Genomic DNA, 24004 nt, shown 5'->3' with positions numbered 1-24004 from the left:
TAGTCCACACCAAATCTCAGGACTCTAAACTTACATTGTCTAGCTTTTGGTCAGACATTAAGCTTCTAATTGACCTTGACTTTTTACCTTAAAATCAATAAGAGCTACCTACTGGCCATGGGCAATGTCCCTATCAAGTTGCATAAACTTAAGCCTACATATATTCCTTGTCAAGTTATTGAATGGACAAGGAACTTAGGTATGTAATTGTACCACAGACATATCCTGTCACAGTTTGCTCTCACTTTTATAGAGAGTGCAAAGAAATGATAAGACAGAATAACTGCAGCATGGAAGTATGAAAGAAGAATCTCAAAAACTATATTCTCAATAATTATCTGCTGGATATATTCTGGGAGGAACCTAAAATTTCTTTATATAAACTTTTCTGTAGTAACCTAATATGTCTTCAACAATTAACTTCATTTTGTGAATTTCTGTAAAAAATGCAGAATTACAAAGCCTACAATATCAGTTATAAAAAAAAATCAAGCTAATTACATGTAAGATTATACAGCTACTACAACTACTAATTATTTCCACAGACACAAATACTGTTTTACAAAATCGAGTTCCTAAGAAGCCATTGATTTGTTTTAAGACTTTATATAGCAGCTTGCTTAGAAAGCAAAAATAGAAATACATGTACATTTTAAAATTAGATAATTATCAATTGTTCCTATGTGTGTTATGTCAGCATAAAATTTCTTACTCAAGATATAAATTACAGAATGCACAATTAACCAAAACTGCAACGAGAATTTAAATCATTAAAGTAATAACCTTAGGGTGGGTAATCTTATAAATAAAACCTTAAAACTTACTAGCATCATAAATCAAATTACAATAGTAAAAGAAATATTCTTAAAAGACAAAACATGGGTTTGTAGACAGATACAAACATGAAACAACTAAAGACAATACTCACATATAAATTTTGGAAATTTGGTCAGTGCGCCAAGCTGCTTGCGGTCATTCTCATAGCCTGTGAGACAATGGGATATGAGACCAGTGATGCGTTCATGTCAATGTTCTGCGCCAAGCTCTGATTATTGGACGGTTGAAGCCCAGACAGGGTCTGTGGTAAGGATACTGGCACAATTGACGGCGGGTTCAAAGAAAGGGTGGCCGTGTTGAGCGTGGGCGGAGCAGCTATACTACACTGCGCCTGACCCCCGGTCAATTCACGCACCATTCGCTGTTGCAAGGCCTGCTGTTGCTGCTGAGTAATGGTAGTTAAGTCACTATTTAGAGCAATTTGCTGCGCGAGGCTTGTATTTAGAGGATTTAAAGTCGAAGCCTGAATTGCCGCCTGTACACCGGCAGCGTTTAGAGTCTGTATTATGTTACTTTTACTCACACGATATCTAGCATTTTGTTCCAGGAGCACCTCGTTAGTAGCAGTCAAATCTGCCACTTGCTTTTTTAACTCTTCAACTTTTTTACGCAGCATTGAATTTTCATCTTCTAATAACTGATAACTTAATGGTTTGGAATTTGGAGACAGAGGTGGGTAACGATTTTCAAATGTTCTAAATCCATCGGAAGGATAATCCGGGTCAATTCTCCTTCGTTTAATATCCTGCTCAAACTCATATCTTTCTATCGGGTGTTCCTTTCTGTACAGTTCATTACGTCCCTCTGATTTCCTTTGCAAGAATTCATATTCAGCACTTGATATGTGACGATATTTACATCCTGCCCCACGATGACAATCACCTTTCAAATTATCCTTACATATAGGTACACCACCTTTTGCAACCATTTCCGCATGATTAACTCCAATTCCTAATGCAGCTGCCTGCATAACACGTGAAGGTAAATCACCAGTTTGCCTCGCTTGTTCCTCTTCTTCACGTGTACAGTGAAGGAACTTACAGTTTGCTCGTCGGCATCCATTATTTTGAAAATCGTGACAGAATGTATATTCCGATATTTTCTTAAATTCACTAGTTTCTTGCTCACCTGGATGACGATATTTGCATCGCTTTCCACGCCTGCATACATTACGCAGAAAATCGCGGCATATGTCATTATTATTCCCACTATCGCTTCCGCTTTCACTATGGTCAGACATTTTCTCGCTACTTTCTGACATTGTTTTTTTTATTTTCTTTTTTGTAAATCACTTAAGCTGCATGTTTTTTTTTCTTTATTGTTAAAATCACTTAAGCTGCATTACGCGCTTTTGGGGAACACAAGTATAACACACAAATATCAAATGTATATGAATATAGACTGTTAGTACAAAATAAAGTCAGCAGCTCTGGTCATGTGATCAACTCCTCATAGACTGGCTTACAATCTGCAAAGAAAATATACTTATTTTATATATTATTCTTAAATAAATCAGTCAGCAAACCATTCTGTGTGACTTTTCATATTCTCTAATTTATTCCTAATTAAAACTGCTGCTTCTATATTTAATTTACGACTTTAAATTTTTGCATGAAAATGAAGTGACATTGTGTCTTACATCCTCTAAAGATTATGACATTTTATTTTGAAATTTCAACAAATCTGACAAAAAAAAGAGAACATCATTTATTCACTGTTTGTTCATTTTGTTTACTTTATGTCTCATTGCAAAATTATGCACGTAAATATGACATATAAAACTATTTTTTATTTTCACGATACCATTTTGTTTACTTTCTCATTTGCTCATTAACAGAGTAAGTTAAATCATGCTCTACGCTGTCCTAAGATTCAAGGAAGTTTTGAGGGTTCATTTTATCACTCACACATAAAATTATTATTGTTGTTTATGTACAAAATACTATCATATCTTGTTCTATATGTAAACACTGTCATATCTTGTTCTATATGTAAAACACTGTCATATCTTGTTCTATATGTAAACACTATCATAACTGTTCTATATGTAAAACACTGTCATATCTTGTTCTAATTATGTAAACACTGTCATATCTTGTTCTATATGTAAAACACTGTCATATCTTGTTCTATATGTAAAACACTGTCATATCTTGTTCTATATGTAAAACACTGTCATATCTTGTTCTATATGTAAACACTATCATATCTTGTTCTATATGTAAACACTGTCATATCTTGTTCTATATGTAAACACTGTCATATCTTGTTCTATATGTAAAACACTGTCATATCTTGTTCTATATGTAAAACACTGTCATATCTTGTTCTATATGTTAAACACTGTCATATCTTGTTCTATATGTAAACACTATCATATCTTGTTCTCTATGTAAACACTGTCATATCAGAAATTGTTCTATATGTAAACACTATCATATCTTGTTCTATATGTAAAACACTGTCATATCTTGTTCTATATGTAAACACTATCATATCTTGTTCTCTATGTAAACACTGTCATATCTTGTTCTATATGTAAACACTATCATATCTTGTTCTATATGTAAAACACTGTCATATCTTGTTCTATATGTAAACACATTTAAAAATTGTCTTATTATGTTGTGCTTAACATAGTCTACAGGTACAAATCTAATATTAAAATGCCATGGAAGACAAATAAAAAATCAAACCATAAACAAACATGCTTTAATCATAAAATCACCATATATTGTAACATGTAACTATAACTGCCAACATGAGAGATTTTAAATCTCTTTTTCACATTGACATAGTAAACATTTTGTTTTATACATAATACATGAATAATTTCCACCTTGGATATAATTCAACATTAAAAATTAATTATGCTTAACTAAAATTAATAGAGAAGTTACGAATCTTACAAATTTTATTCATTTTTCATAATTATAATCACATTATGTACTCTTGTAATCTTTTATAACAATCAGAATAATATGAATTGTTTTGTGACAGAAATAAAGAGCTGTTTTCAGATGAAATATATATCTTCATTTATTCAATTAATACTCCCAAATATTATATTACTGTTGTTGTTTTTTTCATTCTATACTTCAAAGAAATCATTAATACATGAAGTTTTTTAGACTTTAAGTATAAAGTTTGATTTTCTTTTCTCGATCTAACTAATAGTACAGAGTAATTGATGTACAATGTTTTAAAGTCATTACTGGGTTATAATAACCTGATTAAAATCTTTGAAAAATAAAGAAAATGGAACCAAGACAAAAGTTTTTTTATTTACAGAAATAACAGAGAAAATTTATGTTTAATGTCATAATTAATAGACATAATTATCCATCTGAACTTTAACACTGGTAAATTTTGAATTTCAAGCTGTCCACTTCAAACTGCTGTATTATTCATGGTGGCTATATTAGAGTCTGGTTTAAATGTTTACAGTTTTGGGGCTTAAATAAGCTTAAACTGCATAAATAAAGAGACACATAAAGGAATGTTAAAGATCATGTCCAACAATTGGCTAAATGTTGCAGGCTGCTTATTTTCATAATTTCGTGTAATTTCATGTTTCAATTATTGCAAAAAAATTGTGTTGTTTCCCAGCAGCCTATATAAATAATTTAACAGGAAGCATGATGACAATTGTGCTGGATTATTCATAATTACATGACAGGTGTTCTACCCTTACATAAAATATTCATGATTTAAAACCTAAGTATAAAGTTTCCAATAATTTTTCATAGGAAAAACCTCATACAACTATAAATTGTATCCCACAAAAGTCATTTACTTAAAAGAAAAAAACCTAACTACAAACCTATCTTTGATAGTTAAAATTATCTATTTCTTTATGATAATAATTATCTACCTATATCAACTTCAATATCATAATTTGTTGGGTTTTTTCCCCCACTAAACATACACTTTAAGTATCATGATAATAATATAATTCCAATAGTTTAAGGGTGATGAAATCAGGTAAGTTTATTTAATCCAGGAAACTTAGAACTGAGGAAGATCCTGATAATTAAATATTAGACTGTATTATAGGATATTATAGGATATAATTTTCCTAATAACCACAGGTGAAACCTAAAGTAATTAGATTTTACTACCATGTAGTATACTCTGACTCAGGCAGGCCAGCTTGCACCTCCATATAGTCTGACAATATAATCTGACTATAATTATATTGTTGGCTGACCTCAAGTTTTGTATTTTTGTTGTTTAAATCATAATAAAATTTGTCAGCAGGAAATATTCAATTAGCAAATAAAGGGTTAATTAGCATCTGGTTTAAATTTATTTGATTCTTTAAGGTCACAGAATCCCCGATAGTTCCCTGGTACATACATTGATAAACTTAATCACATAATATTAAATGTATAAAACATAGACAAAACATGTTTTTAACAATTCCAGCAACAACCCACATCTTAGATAGCCAAAATAACCTTTAATGATAACCTATTTTAATGATTTAATATTTTTTCCTTTTCCACTTAGAAAGTATATTTGTATCGTAATGATGAAATTATTCCAAGGATTTAAAGGTGATGAAATCATATAATAAGTTATCTAATCTAGAAGAAAGATTCTGTGCTGCTAATTAAATACAAAGTATATTCCTTTTTTTTCTGTACAGTTTATTTATGAAGTGATGGTATTAGGGTGGAGTGTTAAAATTGGGGGGTGGGCGATGAGAGAAGAGTAAAAATCATAATTTTCATTCCTACAGAATAATTATCTCAGTATATTAAAGGCTAAAAATTCTTTCAGCAAACAGAAACATGTGTTTTTCATTTAATACTATATCATTAGCATCCACATTTTACCTGTAATTACATCTGTACATTTGTAATTGGTTCACTTACAAATCTAGTAAAACATTACCGTTTCTTGTATGACTGAATTTATATAAAATCTTTATAAAATGACCTGAATGAATCTTCATACAAATGACCTGACCAAATCTCTATAAATTGTATTAAAATAACCTTACTGAACCTTCATAGAATTTTGGTGAGAGTCAATCAAAGCTACAGTTTGACATGGAAGAAACAACAGTAAGAAATTATGCTCATGCACAATGCTACATTTATATAATGGACTTCATAATCCTGTTTAAATCACAATAAGGAGAGACCCATACTAATGCCATATAGGCTGTTCATTATTGTTGTGATCAAGGTTTTCTTTCCTATAATTATTAGATTCCTTATTTCATCACAGGAATATTTCAACTTTATTTTTGCTTTAAATTCTGCCTAATGCATTTGATAATAATTATAAATTGAAAGGTTTTTTTTTTTTTTTTTACAAATATATATATAATTTATACATGTGCAAGAATTAACAGGAAACCATCCATCAAAAATGCTGGGATATTTGTCACATATACGTCATGATGACTGTGGCAAAACAATAAAGAAAACATGAATACCAATTTAGAATAGCTATATGAATAATAAAAATTTTATGTCAATTCAGTTTATGCATTTCTAAATAAATGTTGAGTACTGAAGAAAAATATATAATCAATGACTGAGATGTCTAAGCTCCATAATAACATTACTTGAAACATGACCTATTAACAATGAGGAAAAATACGAAAATATATATTTAGTAATAGTGACCTTGACCCAAATAAAGTCAAGAAATGAAAGTATAAACCAAAATCTGCATGCTACATCAATATTTTGGAAAATTAAGTACTGACAAAAACTTGAGCAGTTGGTGTGACAATGTGCTTGACAATTTTCTGTGTGTGTCTTAATATTAAATGTAGAATTTGCTAAGTTCAAAAAGTCAGTCATATAAATTCTGTCAAAATCCCTAGTTGAGCTATTATTTGTGCCTCAGAACGTGACCTCCTACTATGCTCTCATTAAAGCATTGTGTAAAGTTTCAACCCATTCCCTTTAGTAGTTTTAAAGATATCAACTTGCACCAAAGTGAGACAGTCTAAAGATGCACATGCCTGGGCAAGAAGTAGCTTTCTCTATTCTTCAAATAATCAAGCTGGTCAAATTAGACAATTTATTATAGGCTTTTAAGGTGCTGTATCATAGTAACTTGATTTGATTTATTCAATATGAAACACTTAATTTGCGTACATATTAAATGTTCCCTAAAACCTAATATACAACTAGCCTAAGACTTACGCATATTTTGAATTTTTAAACAAAATAAAATCTATAAGCGAGTTGAGTAACAGTGAAATAACAAAATAGAAATATAATACAATCTTCATGTATTGTGTACATCTTTTTCAAACTTTACATTTTGTTGTTTCCTGTCATGAAACTTCACACTTTTGACAGCCCTCCATCAATTTGACAGAAGGAAAACAGTGTTGGTGTCCTAATTTAAATGTTGATCACAATTTGCTAAAATGAAAATTAAAAACAAACAATTTATAATGATTTTATTTCATTTCAACAACATTATAAAACGCATGTTTTGCTCTCTCTACAGAACAAATAATTATTCATTTCTGATGCTCAATGTACCTATAAACAAGCTAGCCGTGCTGAAAATATCACAAGTCCATATCTATTTGTAACACTTTCTGAATATAAAAATTAAGAAACTCTGATTCCACAATGTTTGTGATCAAATTTGGAAAATGTCAAATGATTGTATTTGAAGTCATGATATAAATTATAAATTATATGCTATGTAAAAAAATTACATTTATACATACATATGCACATGTTTTATTGTATTAAACAGTAATGGGGAGACGTTTTATCATATTGTAATATTATAACATTTCTTTTACGCGCCAAATATGACATCTATTAACTAGACGTCTGTTTTGTATGTTTATATGTATCAACTGAGGAAGCTGAATAAAGCGAAACATGTTTTGATACTTAAATTTGTGTTGGTTTTTGATCCAATTGTCCAAGTCATGATACACTAAGTTATCATTTACCAAATACATGTAATTATTATGCTGATATTATGCTTTAACTCCTGCACAATTGAAAGCCAGACTATACACTGTCTTACAAAATACAATTCTTAAAAAGTTTTTTTTGTTTGTTTTTTTCTCTCCAAATTTCTCTTTTTTTTCATGGTTGCTATCACAGAACCATGATATTATAGAATCATGACAGATATGTGTGCTACATCTCAGTTAATTACGTCTTTTTCAAGTGATTTAGGGGATACAATTTTTTATTTTAAAGATTTGTTACGGTAATTCAGGTCACAGATTAGGTAAATTTTGATCTTATTACATATCTTCAATTTATATTTTACCAATTTGTGTAGCTCAGTAATATGTTGTTCATCATTTTTAAAAAAAAAATAAAGTTCCCTGAACCCAGCGTATAAATACATTTTCGATTGTACAAAAAAACAACAGCACCACTTGAAAATGAAAGTTTTCTAATCTGCCAAAGTCTACCTCAGCGAATCAATCACAAGATTAGCTAATATAATATTTCAAATTTCCAGACACTTTAAAAGAAATCAATATTAATCACAATCCTGAACAGTGATTCAATCCTGCCAAATATAAGACATGTTATTAATGGAAAAACTAATTGTTCCTCAATTTCAGCTACTTTACTCAAATACCGTGAAATTATTTTGATTATTTATTTTGATTGCAGTTTTGGCGAATAAATGATAGTTTTATAGATTTTTTTGTCAAAACATTAAACTGATCTGAAATAAATACCCAGACTTTAAAGCTGCATGCCTGGGCCAGATGAACCAAAATTTTTCAACAAAATCAAACTTGAGAAAAAGTAAAGAGATTTTTACAAAAGTAAAAAGATTCAAGATAAAAGTAATAATTTCTATGTAAAGTGCAATTTTTTAACTGATTTTTTGCAGTATTTTTCAACATATTTTCTATTGCGTTACTAATATTTTTTCTAAATTTTTCTCTTTTTAAAAACTAACTAACACATCTTGAGGCATGTCACTCTTAGAATTGAATAGATTTTTTATTATTAATTTTAATAAATTTAGACAGTAACTAATCCTTAAACCATGTTATTTATCTTAAATTTATTGATATAACAAAAGCAATGCAACTGGCCAATCCTAATTATGTCTTGTTGTTTATTATGTATAGTAGCTTTCAAAGAGAATAAATAATTTATTTTCATTTGAGCAAGCAAAATTAGAAAGTAAGTACCTTAAATTTGCCTTGTCCAGCTTTTAATTTTGATAAAAACGATGGAAATTTTTTAAAAATATATACCAATTAAATAGCTATCAATCATGCAGACCATGATCAGAGGGTATGGGTGTGCCAGCTGATCTTGGCCTGCACGGATCACACAGGTATATACTGTTGCTGCCAGCTGTCAAATTGGTAAACAAAATAAAACTGGGAGAAAAATTAAACTGAAAATAAATGAATACAATTAAACATAATTATAATGCTTCGTAACATTCCGCATTTATTGAAAAATATATATTTCCTCTTTATATCAAATTTCAAAATGAAACGTTTCTAAATTCATTCTTCCTTCTATCTATACATCAGCATCAATGATATTCAACATTTACACATAATTTAACTGCATGTGTATTCAATAAAGCGTCTCAGAAAAGTGTCGGCTCGACTTTTTCAGTGTAATGCAAAAGATAGTAATATCAACATTCAAGTAAAAAATATCAGGAAATAAAACAATTAAACGTCATAATTATGTAATATTACAACAATTAACATATGATACATTGTTGAAAAAAAATACAATGATTTATAATTAGTGCTTTAAGGTAAATATATCTTAAAATAAAGCATTATATACCATGAAAACATATTTATAAATCAAAGAACAGTGAGAAGATGTGTAACCATATATTCATTTCTCCACATTTTATACAACATACAGTCTAAATGTTTTATAACAAATCCTTATCAAGCAGATATAACCTTCCAATAACAATGTTATGATACAATTATAATAAGGATCCAAACAATAATTATTACGCATTCCCTAAAATCAACAAAACACCTATATTATAAGGCAAAAAAAACACTATCCAATAGAAATTCATTCAAAATAACTTCTCACATAGTCTTAAAGTTTGAAATTTCTAAATTAGCAAAAATTCAAGCTACAGTAATCAGCTACTTGAGTCGACTCAAGAAGAAAATTCCAAGAAAACACTTTTTTTGCAAAATGCCAATAAATTACCTTCCTTAGTCAGAATTAACCTGTTTTTATGAGACTGAAAAAACCAGGTTGAAACATCCCTTTAAAGACTTAAATGCCAGCTAATTAATACTCATGTGTTTTATTGACCAAATAACAGAAAAGAAACTATGGTGACCAATAAATCGTAATAATTACCTGCAGTCCATTATGATGGATAACAAATTTAAACCAAATCCGATAATAAATTATAATTCCCTAGTCAATTAACAGTAACAGAGTTAACCAGTATTCCCAAAACTGTTGTAATCTTCACAAAAACACATGTTCAACTGACGGGGATGTTACTACAGTAACTATAAACTGATTCAATGTAGTAGAAAATTTTCCTCCAATATTATAACAGAGCACAAAAAAAACAACACAATAATGATACTAGAATATCTTGTGCTGAATATATATCACCAGTTTACCAATACACTACCTCCGTTTTATCAAAGGCAGCTAAATAATACTGCCACTGAATTTATTCCTCATCTCCGAGTGTTTCAACGATTAAAGAGGCTAGTTATTTGAAATGAATCACTTACATGATATATAAAATGTTCATAATGTAACAGAGAATATTATTAAATTCAACATAAAATATAACATGGTTAAATATGTTATCATAGGAAAGAGTAACAAGATAAAATGTTCACATTCAAAATGCCAATTGACCTAACAACAACATAAAAATACAAAAAGAAATGCTGTGAAGTTTTGAGGAGTATAAAATTATCTTTTTTTTTTAAATATTTTGATTTTTTTATGAAAGGATAATCCTTCATATAACAATATCAAAATGATATACATGTATATAGTGTTAGACTCCAAAACATACATTTTGATTAAAATTGTTACTATGGACAACTTCGCCATCATTTTAAGAGTAATCACTGAACTATTTGAATAAAACCTTTGACCTTCGTGATTGGAAAGAACACAGTGACCTTGACCTTGTTTTAGAGCCATTAAGCCATTATAAATACAGAATCTTGTGAACTTTACATGTTCTTAAAATTAAATCTATTTTTTTCCTAAGGCTAATTTTATTAACCAGACATTGTAGATTGGTTAATCTTGCAGTAAAGTAATTTTCCTACAAATTACTCAGCACAGAAACACTTGCAGAATTCTTCTTTCCTTCTCTATACAAAAGACCCATTCTTTATCTTTGTTTCATGTAATCAGATGCTAGAAAAAGACTTGATCAAACAGAAATAGAACACAGTCTTTGTGCTGTCATTAATGTAAACGAAATAACTCATGCTTTTATCTTATATAGACACATACAGCATCAAAATATTATATCACTATCTATAAATGACCTTGACCTACGGTAAACAAACACTTGTGACTATAAAATACATTTAATCTTCTAGGCTAACTTAGTCATATCTTCTAAATTTGCAGTTCCTTCAACAGTATATAAAATACTGATATATTTCATACTGTTATGAGATCAAAGTAAAATATTTTTCTTTCAATTTAATTCATTTCAAATATTATACACTCATAATACATATTTACATGGTCGTTTCATGCATGTTTACAATTGTTGTTTAGTACATAAAAGTAGTATTTTAAAGAAGTTAAAACTTAAAAGAAACATGTTTGTATGAACAACTGTGACATTTTAGTTCACATTATGAACATAAATTATAACACAAAGTAGTCCAAGGCTTTACTTTGTCATTGAATATTAGGCAGGAATGTGCTACTGAATTAGGCAGTCCTTTGCTAATGAATAAGGCAGCCCTTTGCTGTGGAATAAGGCAGTCTTTGGTCATTGAATAAGGAGGTCCTTTGCCATTGAATAAGGAGGTCTTTTGCCATTGAATAAGGAGGTCCTTTGCCATTAAATAAGGAAGTCCTTTGTCATTGAATAAGGCAGCAGATCTTTGAGCTAAGTATTGAGCTGCCAGCTTTCTGGTTTTTGTCCACATGCTATTAGACATGAGACTCAGTTTACTCATTATATCAAGATTTTATAGTTAAAAGATTAGTGTAATCCCCTTTAACTTAACATGTCAATAATAAAAAGCAAAATGTTCATCGAAATGTTAAAATGTAACAGTATATAAATTACATAGTAACACAATCATCCACTCATGATAGGAAATCAATTGATATAGATGGTTCAACTCATTAAAATCATACAATCCTTATAATATCTTTTTGAACATAAACCTTTGTCAGACCGAACAACTGACATGCAGCAATTGTGTTACAAATTGATAATCTTAGCTATATTAACACAACAACAACAAAAGGAAACAGGTTAAAATAAGAACACTTCACTTTATTACATTAATCAACAGCATTACTTTAGAGTGAGGTCTGGGGGACCTGTAATTACTAAAAATCCTCTCAAAACTTATCAAAATCATAAAACGGTCTAATTAGAGAGTCTTACAAAGGTTTTAATAATCTGGATCCCCCTGGGGAGATCTCACGTGTGGATTTATTTTTATTTCCAGTAATAATAACAAAATAACATAATGTGGAGGGAGAATCAAAACAAACAAATGAACTGAATTAAGTGCTCTGGCATTTTTGTTCACCACTTAACAAGATAGGAGAGTATACTAAAAGATTTGGAGTAAACTCTATAGAGGTTTCCTGTATTTCTAATCTTTTTTTTTTTTTTACATGTCACTGGTGTACAACATAATGCACAATTATTGTGTTCTTAATGGGTTCTAATAATAATGTTAAGTTGTTGTAATTAATTGAAGAAATACTGGTGCAGTTCAGCACATCTTAATAAAATAATATTAGAAAATTATTATAAACATTAGTGTTTGAAAATTCATTTTTGTCCAATAGGAGTATTTCAAATGAATTGTAACACATTTACTTTGGTAAATCAGCAAACTGTTAATCAGTCTAGTAAATTGACTGTAAACATAATTTAAAACACTAAGCTGGTTAAAATTCATTAGTATGCATTTACAAGATTTACTTGGTTGCGTGACTGTGCCGCACCTGACCAATTTATAATAGGGATGTGCCAGCTGACCCTGGTCTGCACTGATTGTATGGGTAGAATCAGTTGCTACAAGCAGGCTATGTTAAATGTCTTTTGTGAGATAAGCAAGCTTAGAAAACTCAGAGGTAAGCAAAGCTTTGAAAACTGAGGTAAGCATGATATAAGTAAACATTGAGAACTGAGGTGAGTAAACTTTGAAATCTAAGGTAACTGAGGTAAGCAAGCTTTGAGAACTGAGGTAAGCATGAGGTAAGTAAACATTGAGAACTGAGGTAAGTAAACTTTGAAATCTAAGGTAACTGATGTTACCAAGCTTTGAGAACTGAGGTAAGCATGAGGTAAGTAAACATTGAGAACTGAGGTAAGTAAACTTTGAAATCTAAGGTAACTGAGGTTACCAAGCTTTGAGAACTGAGGTGAGCATGTAAGGTAAGTAAACATTGAGAACTGAGGTAAGTAAACTTTGAAATCTAAGGTAACTGAGGTAAGCAAGCTTTGAGAACTGAGGTAAGCATGAGGTAAGTAAACATTGAGAACTGAGGTAAGTAAACTTTGAAATCTAAGGTAACTGAGGTTACCAAGCTTTGAGAACTGAGGTGAGCATGTAAGGTAAGTAAACATTGAGAACTGAGGTAAGTAAACTTTGAAATCTAAGGTAACTGAGGTAAGCAAGCTTTGAGAACTGAGGTGAGCATGTAAGGTAAGTAAACATTGACAACTGAGGTAAGTAAACTTTGAAATCTGAGGTAACTGAGGTAAGCAAGCTTTGAGAACTGAAGTAAGCATGAGGTAAGTAAACATTGAGAACTGAGGTAAGTAAACTTTGAAATCTGAGGTAAGCAAGCTTTGAGAACTGAGGTAGGCAAGCTTTGAAAACTCAGAGGTAAGTAAACTTTGAGAACTGAGAATGAGGTAATTAGCAAGCTTTGAGAACTTAGGTAACTTAACTTTAAGAACTAATGTAACAAAGCTTTGAGAACTAAGATAAGTAAACTTTGAGAACTGAAATAAACAGGTTTTGGGAACTGAGAGGTAAGCAAGGTGTAAAAACTAAACTTACCAAGCTTTGAGAACTAAATGTAGAAATACAAATACTAGAAATATCAATTAGGTGTGTTCTTACGGACTACACCATATCTAGTTTGGCATGAATTTGATGTGAGCTTCTCATCTCTAGTAAAATTGTACATTGGCAGCATGCTTGTAATTATTTACAATGTTTCCTAAGCAGCATCAGACTATAAACAGCCTAAATAATACATCAAAACAATTTTACCATTTATGTATTTGAAATTCTTTTTGAAACAAGTTGTTAAGTTTTAGCCTTTTAAGATTTACAAAGATTATATTTCCAAACCTTTATGATGACCTAAAATTGTAAATATTTCATATCATACTCTAAACAAGGCTCATTATTACATGAAGCTTAAATACTCTGCAAGTGACTCGGTGCTTGTTCACTGTACTTGTTTTTAAACAATTCTTCTCGAACATATCTTTGGAATAAAAGAGTTGCATATCAAATAAACATGCTGCATTTTCAAAATATATTTTTTAAGTGTTTTATTACCATCCATGTTACTTAATAGGATAAGTCATTTGGGTATTTCTCTAATCCGAGGTCTAGTAGTAAAATTAATAATTTAATCTCTCAACTGAAAGAAACAGATATCAATGTGCATGCAGTCAGCGGTGATCCACTCTTAATTCCTATTCTGTCTGTGATATACTTGTACAAAATCAATTATGTAATTTGTAAGTTTTGATTCTAAGGAGGATATTTGTTGAGAACGAATTTCATTACCAATTTTAAAATGTTTGAAGTCTTACCCATGGGTATAATTGTAACTAAAGTGACTTGTGACACTTCAATAGTCGTAAACTGAACAATTCATTTAGTAGTTTATGAGCATTTAAAGAACTGTTGTTGATAATTGCTTAGCAATCACAATGAATCTGCAGCTATTCATCTTTTTTTAAATCTTGTTTCACATAACACATAAATAAAAAACTTAATATTTTTAAATGACAATTATTATATTTGTATATAGCTAATCATTGACTAACATAACAACTTGAATATGTTAAAAGGCAACTTATTTTAGATTTAAAACAGCCAAAATCTGAGACCTTTATGGCCATCCAATATAGGACAACATTGAAAATGTTGCAGATTCAGTTCAATGATTGTTCCAGTTCATACAGTCATAACAATGGGACCTTCAATGTGACACTTTCATCCATGAAAGCAGCAAATTAGACCTCAATGCAATATTAATTGGCAGAATTATGAAACATGCATATAACAGACAAAATGATGTTAATTCTAAAGTGTGATTTTCAGATATTTTTGGTTGAGTATATGGGGGATACCTTATTTCAAGGGCACCACAAGCGCATAAAATTGTCAGTTTCAACTTGATGGAGATTAGATTAAGTACACTGTCATCTGTTATAGGCTGCCCCTCTAACCTCATTTAAAATTGCTCCCAGGCCCTATAGCCAGCAGGCACCCCCTTCCCCACCAACCAATTGTATTTTTCATTTATCATTAAAGAGTAACATGTGGTATCCGGACAATTCCCCTCCCGGACGATTCCCCTCCCAGTAAATTTGAATGTTTTTTCACAACCCGGACATTTCCCCTCCCGTTATTTTTTTACGGCGGACAATTCCCCTCCCGTTCTTTTATCAACCCGGACAATTCCCCTCCCGTTCTTTTAATAACCCGGACAATTCCCCTCCCGCTGTTGTCAGAGCGGACAATTTCCCTCCCGTGGCTGTTAAATATGTATATTATAATATTGTTTATTTGAAAGGTATTTTCAATCGGCTTTAAATACATTTTGCTTATCTCTAGGGCGGACATGGGAATGGTATATCCCCAATTTTTATACATTAATATAAACAAAACAGAACGCATTTTTTAAATAATCTTTATTTCGTCAATACATTTTGCAGCGGCAAAACAATAAAAGAACAATTGATAAGAACAAATAAAGCAATTAAGCTGTAGATCCTTGCAAAGAATATATTATGCACATGTTATAGTAAATTGAACTGTCATCATCGTCATTATGATTAGAAAATCATATTCACCATATTGAATCAGTACATGAAGTCCTAACACAAAATATCAGTGATCATTGATTGAACACATTTGTAGGAATATTCCCCTTCATTTTTAATTGGTTTTGCAATCAAGGACACATTTAATTAAGGGCGGCAATGATTAAAGATTTTTTATTGACAGTTTGTTTATCTTAAGCAGCGGCGCCAATGATTAAAGGCGGTATAATGTCACTTTTGTGAAATAATGATTGTTAAAAGTTCCGATCTTTAACAGTTTATTGTTAAGAGTAAAAACTGTCATCTTTAATAAGAATGGTTTTAGATTTTTTTATACGCAATGGCGGCTATGATTAAGGGCGGTATAATGTCACGTTCCGCTCTGTGAAAAAACGGGAGGGGAATTGTCCGCTCTGCTAAAATAACGGGAGGGGAATTGTCCGCCCTGTAAAATTAACGGGAGGGGAAAAGTCCGCCCTATTATAATAACAGGAGGGGAAATGTCCGGGTTGTGAAAATAATATGGAAGGGGAATCGTCCGGAAGGGGGATTGTCCGGGATTCGTAACATGTATATAACATGTCATATCTGCTATAACAGTTGTCTGATGTGTTTGACAAGGACAATGAACAATGTAACAAGGACACTTGTAGGTGCAGAAGGTGTGAAAACATACACAACTAACTGTTATAATCCATCTATTGTTTGTTTTGACCTTGGTCATGAACTGCTCTTTAGAACAAAAAGAAGAACAATCAAAACAGCATCATTACATTCTCCTTATTTGCAAAGCAGCATAAAAGGGGATGACATTCTTCTCATTACAGGCAAAAAGCACAATAAAGGTATGAGACATTCTCACTGGCACTTAAAATGTTAATTATTAACCATTAAATCAGCATAAACAAAAACCTTCCTACCTGGTTCTATAAGTGTAGATTTCAGCTCTTCACAGAAGTAGGAATAAAACACCTATTATCAGATACTATTATATTAACCTAAAATTTCTAAAGAGCTAGAAATCTCCATGAAATATCTGAATTAAAATAAGCCAAAATTTTTTCTCAAACCTTCTATACAATGAATAAACTGTGGCAATCTTTCTCTCCAAAAAATCACCAGGGTGAATATCCTGATGGTACAGAGATATAGTTATATGTTTTTCTTCTCCTTATCACAAATGAACAACATTTTTTTCTGTATCAAAAACAGTTCTTACATTCATTTGTGTCCGAATGGCCAGAACATACATATCTTTACAGTGTTAATGAATTTACTGACAAGTCTAAAAACATGGAATGTACCGCCAAATTGTTGGTCTAATTTAATGATAAATAGTTGATTCACCCTTACAGTCAGTGAACTAGCAAAGAATTACCTGTTCATTCATAGTTCCTCTGTCCATGATTAAAAAAAACAACTTTTAAATCACTTATTTACTGTACAACTCAGGGCATCCTTGCAGTCTTCCACCAGGCTGACTATACTGTTTGGAAGCTTAATTTTAATATTTTTAAAATTAAAACCCTAGTTTAATGATTTGGATGGACTGTTCCGACAAATTCATTACACAAATTCAGCAAGTTGTGAATAAAATTATTTTTATAATAAAAATTATGAATATTGATGTTTGCTTTGATTACTCAACCATGATTAGGTATATCATGTCCTGACCATGGTCTAAAATTATGTTTATAGTACACCATGGTATTTCATGGTCATTTACTGTGAGTTATAATGCTTTAGTTTTTACCATTATAAGTCTGTAATTTTGTTACATGGTAAACCATGGTTTTTCATGATAGCTTACTGATAATGCAGATTGACCATGTTATTACATGGTCATACTCAGCACTAAGACCATGATGTGACCATGGCATTTGATGGTTTTTCACTGACGACCAGGAAATAGCATGTTCAGATACTAAAAACCATGAAATACTACGTTGACCATGGTGCTGTCATTAATATATATTCCACATACATCAGCATGTCAATAATTTAACAGGAATTAGGCTCTGTTGAATTTTTATAATGAATTTGTCATGCTTTGAATTTGGAAAAAGCTTCAAAAATTTCAGTGTCAATATGCAAAATTGAACTACCAACAGCAGAGATCTTAGTCAGACTGCACGGTTGTGCAAGTTACTGGCCTTACTATATTTTAATACTGGTGATACAGACTTATCACGTTCTGTTCTAAACGTTTAACCGTAACCTTAACACGATAACAAACTGCACAGTAATATTAACAACTATAATATCTAATACAATTGTGGTTTTTTCACATCTCCAAACTCTAACAAGATTTGTCGAACAATTGCGATAAGCATCTTTTTCTTACCATGAAATGCCAACATGTGAATAAAAAGTCTTTTTGTTCAGACAGCGTTATCAAAACAACACAAACACTGCATTTACTGTTTTATTTTTGTCTCTGACAAAGATCATTATCTTAGTATAGATATTAGAAATATATATCTATATAACAACTTCAACCAATAAAGATACTTAACTCATGTGGAACAACAACGTCATTTTGAAGACAATATTACGATAACATCAAATTCTTTCAACAGAATTCCGCAACACGTGAATAGAATACTGTATAGAAACAAATATTGTTCCGAAAATCAGATTCCTTCAGTATTTCCCTAAGAGACAGACTGTGTCTCAAGATTTTGTTAATCAAACTATAGTCAATAATTCATCACATACAACCAGTCCACGATGTACAAACTGATGTTAAGTCCCCATCAATTATTAATACCCCTTAGTCACATTAAGGAGAAAGAAGCTCAGAAACACGGAAATGTTACCAGTCATATTGAGTCTATGTGTTTGCTAACGGCAGAAATCATGTAAAAATACTAATCCCCATGAGATAAAATTATACATGTGTATATGTTTTATGCATGTAATTTACAGTATGACTTGAATAATAAACAGATTCTAAAGATCAAATCACTGTTATATTTGGTAGTAAATAAAGAAACAATCAAGCCTTGGAAGGCTATGGTCCTTGAAGACATTTAAATAAACACTAGATGATCATTTTCTTTCCAGGGTGGGATTAGGGTGTTTGGGGGGGTGGGAGGAGGAGTGTGCTGGCTTTCAAGAAGCAGCACTGTTAAGATCATAATTATGGTGATTCACCTGCTGGAACTTAGTGTTTTAGCCTTAAAAATGCCACTAGTATTGAGCCAAGCAAGCATACACATCCATACAGTCTGACCATGTTCTCGTAATGTTGGCTAAGCAAATTCAAATTTTTAACTCGATAACCCCAAACATTGATAAAAACAGAACATGGGAAAGTCTATTAAACAAATTCAGGAAATTAAGCGGTTAACTGGACAAGAATGAAGACCTTTATGCACTGAATAAGTTAAGACAATAGCTGAGGCAACAAACTTGCTTAACTGAATTCAAAAGTCTCTGGAAGAATTCATCCCATATTTGTGATGGGCAAGTCACAAATTCTAAGTCATATAGCTGCCTTGAAATTTCATCAGGATGAAATCTTGCATTTAAACACCATCATGCTGAATACTATTATATAAAATTATTCTCTTAACTAATCAGTCCCCCACATCAAATCTGTGATCTTCAAATAATCTACTACATGCAGTTCACTTCATCAGCTGAGAGAAAAAAATCTAGAACATTATAGTGAATGTTTTATCTTCCTTTGAAGTCAATTTAAAAAAGATCACTGGAACAGAAAATTCCTCACCGTTCCTTCTCCATTACACCAGTACTATAATTTTACCTCATTTAACATTTTCTAAGCTAGATGACATTAAAATGTCATTAATGCCATCAGTTAATACTCGTCCAACATCACTTTTATTTCTCTCATTACTATTTCTCAGTGTAAAACTATCCATATATTTAAGGAAGTACAGAAAATAGTATTGTGCTAGGATGTCAAAATATAGCAGCAAATTGCTTAAATGCTGTTTGAGATAAAAGAATTTACTCATATTTTAGCACTTGCTTAAAAGGTCATTCCACTGAAGATTTATGATAGGAATGAAAATATTTGTTCATGATTTTTTTGTGCTATTTGATGTATAAGACTTGACCAATAACTGAATATCTGCTAATTTTCAGCTCATAAACCCGAACCCAATTTTACCAATAATAATATTTATTGTGAAAAATGACGCAGAAATCCCAGCATTATCGCTCAAATTTGGCAAAGAATGTTATAAAAAAATTAATTTATTTGAAATTTCTTTGTTATCTTTTGCATAATTTTCCATTTTAAGTGTTTCATAAGATATTTTTAAGAATTACATTTTTTTAAAATAATTTTATTCCTTCGGACCTCAGTAGAGTTCCTTTAATTTGTAAAATGGGGGCCATTGCTGGACTTGCCTTGCTTTGTTTTTTGAACTTTTACATTGTTGTTTTAATAGGTTTAAATATAGAAAGCTTAAATTTAGCCAACAGTCAGACATAATTATACTGGTGGCAAAACTCAGGCAAGCTAGATGTGGCACTTTCCACTGATCTCTCCTAAACATAGTCTGCAATTGTCAACTATTTGTTTTTGATTTCATTTGGTGTCACAGAATCAACCTTTTCCAGAATTTATGCCAATTAACCTTTAAATTGAACTTGTCCAGCTTCCATTTTTGGAACTGATTTAAATGATATTCAATTTTAGCGATATTTGAAGACGAAAACTAATAATTTACACTGACCAGGCTCCTATTAAAACTGGTGACATTGAAGGGTGATCAATATGTTATGCTCAATATGTTTTAAAGTTATGCTGATACAGTCATATACATATATATGTATTACAAATGATGTATACAAAGTCATTTTTAAATTGGTTTCCTTAAATTCATAATTTTTTATCTGCATCACAAGACAAGCATTTCCTGTTTGGTTTTAAGCAATTTATATCTGACTTTTTTTATTATCCAGTACCTTTGATAGACTGATGCATTGGAATTGCAATATCCCAAATATTCAGGGGAAAAACAATCAGATAAATAATGACCAGAAAATAGGAGTTTGAAAGTTAAATCATTCATGCTCAGAATTGCAAAAATATTTCGATGTAACATAGCAACAATCCTTTTTTATTGGAACTGTATTCTGAAAAGTTGAGAACTTCTATTTGAATCAATTAGCACAGCACATCAAATTTCAAATCATGACATTTTGTTCAAAGGCAAGTTTATTCTTAACTATTGTGTAATAATTGCTTTAATCATAATCATTTAAGCTTGATAACCATGAATGCTTACAGATTGTTCGAACAACTCTCACACTTAAGACAACTTCCTGGAACAAATGCCATTTAAAAACACATGGTTATGACACCAATTAAGGAAATGAACTTACCAGTCGGTGCAACCGATGTTGGTTGAGAGGTGGACACCTTAACCACTTGTAAGGTCATCTCCCCTAAGTACTAGGGCTGTCATTTGAATAGTGTTGTATAGATATATAGAGAACATATTGATATATCAATTAAAATAGCTTTAACTGAGGAAATCATTTAAACATGTGTTATAGTCTGTCATTTATGGTAACTTATACATGCCTGTTGTAATTGTCATAAATACAACATTATATTTCATAACTAAAATAAAGTACTAAGAAACAGTGCCTTCTCCCTTCCATATATCAATATCATGATACTTAATGACATGAATTGAATAATGACAACCCTAATTTTTACTGAACATACTGAACATATATTTAAGAATGACAAACAAGCAGATACATGTTAAAGTCATTATTCTTACAGAAAAGTTACAAAGGAAATAAAAAGAATAAATCCTATTATAGCATACATAAAGCTCAGAGATAAAACTGGCATCAATGAAAAAATTAATTAATGAAAAGGTATTAAGATATGTATCTACTTATTTATCAGGTATTATTAACTCTTAACTTGCTGCAACAGAAAGTAACTATAAGCCTACATGTATGCCATCAAAGTTAGGCCAGCAGTTCTTCTGTGCAGCCAGGTCAGAGAGTAGTAGAACCCTGTGCATGTCACTTTAGTCATCCTCTTAAGTATTAGTTATTACCTTATTGATTTGAATTCAGTAATTCACTGAATGTTTCCAAATAATGATGCAATTATTTTCCTATGTTTGCTCAAAATAATTTGTGGGAGGTCAATAAGACCATTATATGTGTATTGCAGCTGCCTATAAATAAAAGATTTTCTTACGCGGACATGCAAGTACTAAGTTGACATTAGCAATATGCCGACAGACTGACCGGGTTCAGGCTTTTATCCTGTCAATTTTTTGTATTTTATTAACTTTGAAAGAACTGCTCAAAATTCTATGTATGGCAAATTTAATAACAGTTAATTTAATGTTGTAACAATTAGATGGCTATCAAAATTCATTTTTTAATATTGACCAAAACTTAAATCAAGGGTTAAACTTCATGAATGTTTGTCAAGTACTTTAATATTATCAATACTTTATAAAGTTTACCTGTGCTGCATATCATAGTATCTTATTGTCAATTCCTATAGTCATTTGTTATGACTGAAAGCTAGCTGTATCAATGTTCCATTTTTAATGCAAAAAATATTTTTTTCTTTTTTCTAGTCATTATGATGTTGTCTTAACTTGTACTCAGTTTTGATTATAGATTTTCCAAATTTATTCATAAAAATACTAACTGGTTTTGTCCAGATTGAAAGATAGACAAGTCCATTTCAAAAATTTAGCAAGGTAAGAATTAATGAAAGCTAAATGAAAGCAAGCTAAAAATATCAATATTAAACAATAGCTTGGGATTTGAAATCTTGTAATTTAAGGTTGAGAAAGCTTGAAACAGTATAATCTCTTAGTAACTAAATATTTCTGCTTAAAAAATATTCTCTTAATTGCATGACAAAAGATTTTTTTGGTATTAACTATCTAATTAACTAATTAATAATTCATTAAATCTAAAAAGAATATGCTGCAGATGGCTATAAGTGTTCCCATCTACATGTTAAATTCATCACATCAAAATTGTATTTTATAACTCTATGTATTACTAAATCTTCAAAGAAAATTAATGTGAACAAAAAATTACTAAAATTTATCATAACTATCACAAACAAATTCATAAAATTTAATAATCCCAGCATTTTAATATGACATAATGTCACTCTTTTTTGGCCTTTTCTTTTTATATGAATAATAAATTACATTTAACTTAAGATTTCAATGTAACACTGTCACATCTCAACTTCCTTTGAAGAAAACGATAAGACCATATTGCGATAAAAACTTCCAAATTTTACTTTCTAATTTCCTCCTCCTGGCAAGCTTCTCATTTCAGGTGTTCCTTGTTTAAAAATTATCTAAATAAACATTTGCCATAATGTATACATTGTAATCTATGTATATTTACAACAGATTGAAGTGTTTTATAAACAATTGATAATTTTCTATCTTCCTGACCTTCCAAGGCAACATTCCCCATGTAATGATAAGATACAACAATGAATTAGACAAGGTGTTTAATTGTTCATTTAAATTAAGACTTTGTTACAATAAATCTTAACTTTAAAAGTAAATATGATTAACTTTAGCAACAGTTTTCCCCCTATTTTTTGGACATTAAACTCCATCCTGCTCCCTCATCATTATCTCCCTTTAAAATTAAACCACCTGGGACATACCAGAAACACAATAATGGCTAAACCCTGCTGGCTTTAATGGTATTAAATACAATTAAAAAGGATATATATGACATGAATTTGAATTAAAAAATCAGCATGCAAGGGAAGCCTAAAGTAAAAAGACAGCTTAACTAAAACATTCATATAGACCTTTAAGACCTTTTCACACAAAAAGTACAGTAAAACTTCTCTCCTATCAGACCCTATGATGTTTTTGTGAGCTGCTTTTCCATAAAGCTGTCTTTATAGCTCAAAATTGAAACCTAT

General features: G+C 30.7%; 1 protein-coding gene across 8 annotated transcripts in view; it reads right to left on the bottom strand.

The window, feature by feature from the left end:
* Window positions 1-24004, bottom strand: part of LOC132749031 (zinc finger CCCH domain-containing protein 10-like) — a 219062-nt gene that overhangs the window by 21941 nt on the left and 173117 nt on the right. For 6 of the 8 annotated variants that reach the window (XM_060738713.1, XM_060738727.1, XM_060738706.1 and 3 more), the window contains one exon: window positions 929-2305. In XM_060738713.1, coding sequence (XP_060594696.1) covers window positions 950-2098 — 1149 coding nt within the window. In that variant the 5' untranslated portion in view covers window positions 2099-2305 and the 3' untranslated portion in view covers window positions 929-949. Of the gene's footprint in view, window positions 1-928; window positions 2306-10169; window positions 10381-10455; window positions 10478-24004 lie in introns of those variants that run through there. The other 2 variants (XM_060738756.1, XM_060738720.1) reach the window with 2 other exon arrangements.

This window comes from Ruditapes philippinarum, unplaced genomic scaffold, assembly GCF_026571515.1.
Source record: "Ruditapes philippinarum isolate M1 unplaced genomic scaffold, ASM2657151v2 ctg1384_1_1_1_1, whole genome shotgun sequence".
NCBI classification, from domain to species: domain Eukaryota; kingdom Metazoa; phylum Mollusca; class Bivalvia; order Venerida; family Veneridae; genus Ruditapes; species Ruditapes philippinarum.
This window is presented reverse-complemented; position numbering and strand designations above follow the sequence as displayed.